Raw genomic sequence first — 9,373 nt, 5'->3', positions numbered from 1 at the left:
TATATATATATATTCATAGTTATAGGTGTGTGTGTCGTTGCAGCAAAGGGGACTGGTTGATGTCTTTCTTATGGGGATAAACTCAGTGTATGGTGTCACACCCAGATCCCAGTGGTGGAACAAAATGGAACAATGCCCGGCTCTCTTACCCTCCCACATCCAGGAAACACACATACGCGTCATATTTCAACACAGAGAGAGGTTGGAGTGAAATGGCATTGGTGACGACTATATATGGATCATGGTTTAGGGTTATTGTTTCCCTGCCCAGGGAGTGCAGCACCCTATGATTCTCTGAAGTCTTTGCACCTACATGAAGTGGTACATCTCTCTGACTTCATTTGAAATGGTGGAATCTGATTGGCCGATACAGTGATCTATGGCCTATTCTGCTGCTAACTCAGCACACGCACTAACTTCAGTTCCCAAATGGACCTGTGTGACGCCGAAATAATGAAAGGTCAAAGAAGGTGCTGAAATATATGTTTATTTACAATTGCGTTCAGGAACAAACCATTTGGTGCCAGTTCCAGTTGGAGAGTGTGCATAATTAGAATAGACCATTTTAATGTCAACACCACAGGCAGTTCAAGCTTCTGAGGTATCAGCTCCATTATTAACAATATGTACACCATGAATTCAAATATTTCTACAAATGTAACACTTTTGAGTCACATAACAATAAGTACAAAAATATAGTTTTTAGAAAAACGATCAAAAATATTAATAGCCATTAGCGTACAGGCGTTTCAAAATGGGTAGTTAAGTGTCTTGGCCATGGCTAAGGCAACATACTTTAAGGTTGTCTACTTTGTACAGGTCGCCAAGACCATTTGTTAACACAATAGTATGCGCCTTAGCCGTGATTTTTATATGTACATCATTCCTTCAATAAATTAATGAGACTTTAAAATACTGTATCGTATCGTGTCTGTGCTTCCCCTCTCCTGCAGATCGGGCGCTTCTCACAACAGTGCAGTTTATCGGATACACATTCCAAGACACGCTGGAGACGCCATGGGTGAAACCATCAGTGAGTGAGGGGGAATTTCTGTGGTACCATCACAAAGCAGACATGGCCATCAAAAAGAGTCGCTACCTTCGGATTGCACTTGTACCAGTTGACCACGATCTATTGCTTAGAAGTTGCTCAGTTATAGAAACAATGGATCTGAGAAAACGCAAAGTAATTTGGAGGCCAGGTGTTTGCTCTGTACAGCGATTCTTTCTCAAGATAATAAAGTGCACGTTAGTTTACTTTTAGAGACACAACAGCACGACATAAGGATTAATTCGGTTATTTTCGTGGTCACTCACAGGATTACACCCATGACACAACCTGTGCATTGACAGGTGTGGGTATTTTACCCAGTTCGGTTTTTAAATGGCATTTGGCACCTATAGTTTGAAGTGTTCACATTATAAGGACCGGAAGTACCTGAATGCAAAGTAAAAGCAGTAGTAGGGGAACTAACAGTCCCCGAAATTGAACGATTTGGAACCCTTGATTCATGTGTGGCAGAAGGCTGTAAAAGCAGTAGATGGGGAACTAACAGTCCCCGAAATTGAACGATTTGGAACCCTTGATTCATGTGTGACAGAAGGTTGGACAGGAAACTGACACGTCATGTGCAAGTGCAACAGCTTCAGCCAGTCCCCGTTTTTTCCCAACAACATGAGAGGGTGGTAACCCTTCTCGTTGTAAGCCCATGCGGCAAAGACCAGATAACTAATACCCAGGGAGTAATGCAGACCCCTACAGACCCTGCGGAGCAGGGGGCCTCCAAACCGTCAGGGGGCCCAATTCATCTCACGACCAATGTATATCCGTCAGATATGGGAGACTCTAGGGGCCCCTCGTCACATTTGCAGGGCGGCCTCGTCGTGTTTTTGTGTTACGTCACTGCTAGTACCAAACTGTGATGAGCTCTAGTTTAATAAAAAAACATGAGTCTGTCGGATGCTGTTACCCATGACAGAGGCCACTTGGCTACAATGTATGCAGATGGATGCACAAACCAGCATTAAAACACATAAACCAACCAACCACGCAGGGTAGCCAATGTCTTAAAGTCTCGTACACAGAGCAAGTTCGGATAGATCAGTGTGCTTCGCCTCCCTAAGCAGTTTAGTGCATGTGGTCTGTCAGCACCCGGTGAGTGGTGCCAGCGTCTTTTCTAACCCAAGGGTCAATCCAAAAACATTTTTGTTTGTGCTCCGTGTCAGTCTTCAACTTTTTGAATTTCAGAATGTCTATAAGCTCAAGTCTCCATTCATCATAGCTTCCGGCTGTGCAGCGGCGGGGCCTTCTCTTCAGGATCAGAGCACTGGAGAGTCTTGGGCCCTATATACTCGCCGTGTGCCTTGTCTTCTTGGTATTAGGTCCGGGTCCCTGTGTGCCCGCACTATGACTTCACTGATTGTTTCAGGTTGGGACCATTGTGTGCGCGCTCACAGTCAGTCGTCCCATCGTCTGCGCAGGGCTGGGCCTCTCTCGTGCGGTCGGGGCCTCTTCGCACCCTGCGGCCATTCAGTCCTCACCCTGCGGGGTCGGCCTGGGCTCGCTCAGTCTGTTTTTACCCCTTGTGGCGTCACGCCGTGCGGGGCCCCGTGGGTGCCCCTGCGGCGCCGCTGGCCCCGCCCTCTGCCGAGCCCTGGCCTGGGGCGCCCTTGCGCTCGCGCTGCCTCAGGTGGATCTTGGTGTGCCGCTTCCGCTCGTCGCTGCGCGCGAACTTGCGGCCGCAGTAGTCGCAGGAGAAGGGCTTCTCGCCGGTGTGCGTGCGTATGTGCGTGGTGAGGTGGTCGCTGCGGCTGAAGTTGCGCATGCAGATGCGGCACTGGAAGGGCTTGTGACCCGTGTGGATACGGATGTGGCGCGTCAGCTCGTCAGAGCGCGAGAAGCGCCGGTCGCAGGCCTCGGCCGGGCACGGATAGGGCCGCTCGTGCACTGGGGTCTTGCTCGGTCTGTTCGGGTACTTGCGAGGTCTCAGGATGGGCCTCAGTGGCAGGTGTTGCGGGCTGTATGCGCTTGGGAGCCGAGAGCCTCCTTCCCCTCCTGCGATGGTGAAGTTGCGGATGGTAGAGAGCGGGGTGAGCGGGGGAGGGGGCAGTGGGCACTGGAAGGGTTTCCTTTCCTGTAGTGGGTGCACGTCCCTCTGGCAGGGCGGCTGGTAAAGGCTTGGGTAGTCCGGCATCATGGAAAAGAGGCTGGAGTCTTGACCTGGCTTGGGTGAAGGGTAGGACGGTGGAGGGTAAGGCAGGGCCCCTGGGGGTGGGCTGCTGAGGAAGCCCCCTGGCTCCGGGTACATCTCCCCGCAGTAGGGTGGCGGCGGAGGGGAGTACATGTGCTCCATGTCCTGCTGGCCTCCGTGAGCCATGCTGCAACTGAAACTCCCAGGTGAGGCAGACGAACCAGTCGACGAAGCTCCCGAGGACGAGGAGTGCGGGGCCACCCCCAGAAAGCCGGCGCTCACGATGTTGATGACACCCTCCGGTGCTCGACCACCTCCAGAGCACTGCGGGTCGATGAAGAAGTTGCCCATGTAGGAAATGGTCTGGTTGCGGTGGCCCGAGGAGAAGCCCCCGGAGTATGGAAGTTCCAAAGACCTCTTGTCACTGCTCATGTCAATATTTATCATGCCATCTGCACAGAGGAAAGGTAAAAGAGACTATCAGGGCATGCCGTTTATTGTAACAGTTACAGTAACATAACATATCCACAATCATATTGGACAAGGTGCAGCATGTGTTGAAATGGTGTGTCCCTATCTGAAGTGACTTTAGTGATGCTGCATGGACAAGTCGTGGCCACCCTCTAAGAAACCATTTAGTTCAGATGAGCTGCATGCTTATGGAATCGCAAATGTTCCCCATCCCAAAATCATTCAGCATGCAGAGAAGTTAATGCCACGGTTTTGGATACGATATAACATAGCAAGTCTACAAAGTATGGCCGACCTCAGAAACATTCAACATGTACAGTAGTTATTGGCAGATATAATGGTAGAAGAGACTCAAACAAGCAAATATGACCCCACATCAAAAATGTTCAGCACATAAAGCCACATCTTAACATGAGACACGAAAAGCTATGGTGTTAACAGATATAGCCACAATCAACGGTGACACGTAGTAAGAGGTTATTTGAAAAGAAAAAGGCACATGGAAAGTACCATCTTCGCTCTAGTAATAGAGAGATTGTTTTAAAGCTGATGGCCACTTTGTGCTTAGGCACCCGCACTCCCGTTTTATGTGGGCATTCGGGTGCGTGTCCTCCGCCTTTGGAAAGTAAGGTTGCACTTACTATTACACATAGGAGAAAACAGGTCAGAGTTCTAGACCACTCTCACAGCACCGAATAACTTGAGGTGTCTATAGAATGCTCAACAGGCGCATTCTACACTGAGATCTCCAGTCATAGCCAGAGCATAGCCGCGCGTATGTATGCGTGTATATATACACAGCAGTGTGATAAATCTCTGAGGCATAGTGAACCATAAATGCATTATCAACAATTTCCATCAAACGAGAGACTGGTGGAAGCATTCATGTACTGCTTTCATGGGATCTAGCCTTATGGCATGGCGTAGGTTGATGCTTTGAACATTCATCTTTGCTGAATCAGTTTTGTGTTCCATGCGAGGATTGTAAAGTGGATTTGAAATGTGCATAGCATCACACGCATTACTGGGCCCACTGCTTTTAAGTCTATCTTGGAAACCTTAAGCTCTGGGTGTTAGAGGTACAAAACAGCCCAATGCACATCTAGCTGTTGAAATTGCCGCATGCAAGTGACCCACACAATGACCCACACAATGACCCCTAACTGACTTGTTCTATCCCTGCAACTTTTCAGAACGGTTCATTGCTGTGCTCGCCCCCAACCCTTCCTGACATCTTATGCGGTCGACGTGTGAGGGAAGCAGCCGTGGCTGTGCTGCTGCATGCAATGGAGTGCCACGCCTGGGTGCACTCCATTTGGTTGGAACCTCTTTAGAACATGGTGAGACTTGGAAGAAGATAGGCAGCCTAATTAAAATTGCTTTATATGTCATCTGGGAACAGATGGCATCGCTGATTCATCCATCTTGCTCTGGGTGGCATCGTCATGAGTGTTGCAGCAGGGAATTAACTGGTTCTAAGCAAGCATCTAAACCCGAAATCTATTCGACAAGCGTATCAACGGAAAGAGTCGAGCTTACCTGCTGTCATACCGCCCATCTGGTCAAAGGGCCCGCCCAAATCGCCACTAGGAAAGATCGCCAGCGAGGTCGCGTGGATGTCATCCACCTGGTAGAAGTTGTCCGGCAGCTGGTGCACAAAACCACTCAAAGTCACCGGGATTTTGTCCACCGCCTTGGCAGTCATCATTTGACAGCCCTTCTGGGAGCCCTCGCCACTTGTGGTGGGCTAGAGTCGTTTTCCTTGCACCTTGTATGTTGATTGCGGTAGATAAATCAGCACAAGTGCTGTTGGGGATGTAGGATTAAAGATGCCCTCCGCACCCTTTGCCCTAACAGTGCCCGGGTCTGTGCACTGTTTGCATCCCCTATTTCCCTCACAGCTCTTAATCACTGGCAGCGTCTCAGTACACGGCAAAGTGCTGCACTAAAGTATTTATGGAGGGCTCCTGAATGCTCGTGACGTCACTGCCCATATAAGGACAGGAACAGGGAAGGGCAGCCGCTGTCACTCGAGCTCATTTGCATGGAAGAAAAGATGTTGGCGCGCGCGTCTTCTACATCTCCGAGTGTGCCGCGCGTGCTGGGTGGAGGTTCATACAATGCGCGAGCGGGGGATAGAAACAGTCCCGGCTAGCTGCCCTCGCGGCACCTCAGGAGCTCTCCTGGGAGGCGGGACCCTCTGAAAGGCCGGTGAGGCTTGGGCACAGAATTTTAAAGTGACCCCCGCCCACCGGCCCTGCAGACGCGCTGGCCCCCGGAGGACAGTGGCCGGCCAGCCACTCCCCCGTCCCAGTCGCTGCGCGGTTAAAGAAAAGAAGGCGCCGCCGAGATTCCGGTCTCCATACAAGGCTTGGATCCGGGGCCGCCCCGCTCCTTGTATGGGAGAGCGGGGGATGCCGGAAAGAGCCGAGCCCGGGCAGCTAAGAAGCCTCCCTCCGGCTACAGGAAGTGAGAGTAGTCCGTTGCCACCATGCTCCTTGTCACTTAATACTCGAGGGAAGAGTCGTGCAAGCTCCTTTCCCTTCTCAGAGCGAAACTGCGCGCATTTGGTCGCCCACTTAACTCCCGATAGCATCCGCTTCATTACTAGACGCTCAGTGCGCCCGGGTGGCTCACTACAGCACCGAGAGGCTGTCTGAAGACCAGGGAGTTGCAGAGGTCTTGAGTGTCCAGTGAACTTCGGCTGGGTCTGGCACCAAGGGACTGGCAGAGGGAGTGGGAAGGCACACATTGAGGCAAAAGCGTATGCCGAGCACCCCCGGAAGAGTGAAGTCCAGAAATCAGATGTCTTGGCTGGTTGCCCCCGAGATGACTTTTTTTATTTTTAGGGGGGGGGGGGGGACCTGTTAATCTTGGGCTGTGCGGGTTCCTGGGGAAGTGCAGAGGACCTAGAGTCTGTTCTGTGAACCTCATATCGTCTGAGCACCACAACTTGCAATGAAGAGTAAAGGGGCCTTGACACACAGGCGCTAAGGGGTTTGCAAAGGATTTATAAGCTCCACTTTAGCTTTAGCGGGGACCTAAACAGGGCTTGACCTCCAGATAACGCCAGTGATGCTGAGTCACCAGTGTAATAGATTGGGGGTTTGCATCCCAGGGATTGCAAGCCCAGAAAACTCCGCAGAGTGTCGAGATAAATGCTCGATGCCCAGGAAAGGCCGTGGCTGCTACTGATCTCCAGGAAGAAAGAGTCCCCAGAGAGGTGGAAAGCGACTGAGCAGTCCAAACTAGCACAATGAACTGGGACTTGACACCCAATGACTCGCTAACCGTCTAATCTGTGGGTCGCATGCCCATTGCCCACGGAAGAGCAGTTAATCGCCAGAATGTTTGGGTGACGGGAAAGTGCAGAGTAATTGGACTTGGCACCCAAACAAGCGCAAATAGAAGGGGCACCCATACAACTCCAGATGACATGGGCACCACAAAGTTGTCGGTCGCCTGTGCGCTGCCATTTGCACCACAGTTGACCACGGTGCCAGTTCGCGACAGCTGGAAAACGTCTCTTCTTCAATGCTTGACTGCAACTGGGCTATATGCCCTAATTAATATTCATGCTTTAACTTTTTTTTAAATATATATAACAGAGACTTATATGCTCATCAAAAATTTAAATTAAACCCACAGCTGCTGCTGGGTGCTACAGGGATACCTGTCTTTGGAGGGGGCGCCAAGGGATGGGTTTTACACCGCCCTCGCCCTCGCAAATCTTGGCTCTGTTGGAGGAAACATGCCTCACACCATGACTCGAGCCAACGCTTCACAAAGCTGTCCAGAACTTTATACAATGAGCCCTCCGGCGTTGTTCAGTGGCGAATAGCTACACACAAACGTATTATCGCACAGACATCCCAAATAATGGATGTCTGACTTAAGTAACTCGCCCGCTGGACACCAAGCGTCGTTCTGGCATAAAATAGTCGTTTTATGAGGGGCGCGTTCCTCCACGCGTGTTTCCAGTGGGAATAAAAACATGACAACATATACAACTCGTGCTCAAACTAAGCTGCTTCTAGCATGTGGCGGCTGCTAGTTGCGCCGTAAAGAAGCGCGCTGGCAGAGGATCAGAAACAAGAGGAAGCTCCGACGCGCCACCTAGCGGTGACCGTCTGTAGCGAGCGCCACATAGTCTAATACAATCTTGAAGAAGTGGTGCTTTGTCTGCACTGAACCAGCGTAGCTCACGTATTTTGAGTTATCACTCTGGCTTTTCCCTGAATACAATAATTTGCGTGGGCTGTTCCACAAAGTGTACATGCAAGGAATTAAATATTCACTGAAGCAACACCCCCGCTCTATCCTACCTAATCCACACCATGAATGGTTGTGTACTGGATAGCGGACTTTTTTTAAGTTTGTAGACTACTATTTCAGATTGAAGTCGATTCATGCATTGCATTTGAAAAAGTGATCTGATTGACTTTAAACTCATCTGCATTATATGGCACGAGAACGTATTTTTTCGTCAAATAAAAGGCATTAAGACCTGGGCTAGTGTTTTTTTTCAGTGGGCTAACACGGTGACTCACCTTTCTTTGACCTGAAGTCCCTCATAAAGCGGCAAAATGGTTCTGCTGGGCTCAAAGACTTTACCTTCAGTTTGACGAGTGGCTTGGTTCAGAGCTAAGTGCGCGCGAGTGCAGTGAGGTAAAGCTTGGCGTGACTTCGTAGGAGTTGGATAAATGTGCCGCACCTTACCCAGAGGTGTGCTGCTGCTGGTCCAGAAGCATCTCCCGACGCGGCCCCCCTCACTCTCCCGGAGACACTCGGTCAGCACCGAACTCCAGGGCTGCGCACCACGTCTGGATTCGGCTCGGTTCAGGCTGTGGGCAGAGGCAGGAGCAGTCAAAGCAGTTTAATCCCACACAGCAATTGGCGCCAACACCGGTGGGCACCCACGCGGCCCTTTTCAAACCAGCCATCAGCGTGGGCTTTCTATTTTGGTGTGCGCCGCCCAATCGAATCGTAACATTTTAATACACGTTAATAGAATATATGAATAATAATGATTTTCCATTGAAAGCAAAGCAAGCCAGTGTGAAAACATGAACGAATTTAGCAAATACGTATTATTATTTTCATGTCCATGGCACTAGTTTCTACATGACTCGTTCAGTGACCCGTTTGCAGTTAAGTTCTTTGTTGTATCCAACTCACGTAGGCAAACGCACCAAGGCGCAGTTGTTTTTAAGAAAAATGAAATCAAACCGTCGCAGAGGTAAACACAAATAAATTAAATGTTAAATTCACATGGGTTCATCACAAAAATCCAATATATTTTCATTGCCCTCTAGGGAACTTTCACATTTTATTTAAACACTGTGAATATGTGAAGTGTTGACTAGCAGGGGTTCCTCATCCCAAAACCGAGACCACGTTTCCTCGCAATAACGAATTTTCGTAGCTAAACAGTTTCTGACAAAATAGAAATGCACCTCTGGGTTGTTTTTGGCAACTGTATTACTGGCACCATACGAGAAAAATACTTTGATGAATATTCCAGTGCAAAACTCAGAAAATGGCTTCCGGTGGCATCCAAGAGTGATGGGCTTGTCGACATCTAGCAGCGAACCGAAACCCGGCGGAACTCACCAGGTGAAAGCTGTAGAAATCGATGGAAATAAACCACATTAGATGCCAGATAGTGATGTAACTATAATCAAAGTAGGAATGCGCCAGTGTGTTTCACT

At 49.7% G+C, this 9,373-nt stretch overlaps 1 protein-coding gene across 3 annotated transcripts; it reads right to left on the bottom strand.

Annotated features, from left to right (window-relative positions):
• Positions 1–466: 466 nt before the first annotated feature.
• EGR2 (early growth response 2) lies at positions 467–8,550 on the bottom strand. Of its 3 annotated transcripts, none has more exons than XM_085608784.1 (2): positions 8,382–8,550; positions 467–3,643 (listed from the first exon to the last, which is right to left on the bottom strand). In XM_085608784.1, exon 2 carries the CDS (start codon positions 3,636–3,638, stop codon positions 2,592–2,594), a length of 1,047 nt encoding a protein of 348 aa, XP_085464910.1. In that variant the 5' UTR covers positions 3,639–3,643; positions 8,382–8,550; the 3' UTR covers positions 467–2,591. The 3 variants fall into 3 exon arrangements, with proteins under 3 accessions (XP_085464910.1, XP_085464909.1, XP_085464908.1); XM_085608783.1 differs by lacking the exon at positions 8,382–8,550 and adding an exon at positions 8,213–8,370; XM_085608782.1 differs by lacking the exon at positions 8,382–8,550 and adding an exon at positions 5,202–5,887.
• Between the last annotated feature and the right edge of the window lie 823 nt (positions 8,551–9,373).

Source organism: Triturus cristatus, chromosome 1_2, assembly GCF_964204655.1.
Source record: "Triturus cristatus chromosome 1_2, aTriCri1.1, whole genome shotgun sequence".
Lineage (NCBI taxonomy): Eukaryota > Metazoa > Chordata > Amphibia > Caudata > Salamandridae > Triturus > Triturus cristatus.
Note: the sequence above shows the minus strand (reverse complement) of the source record. Positions and strands in the feature narration are given on the sequence as shown.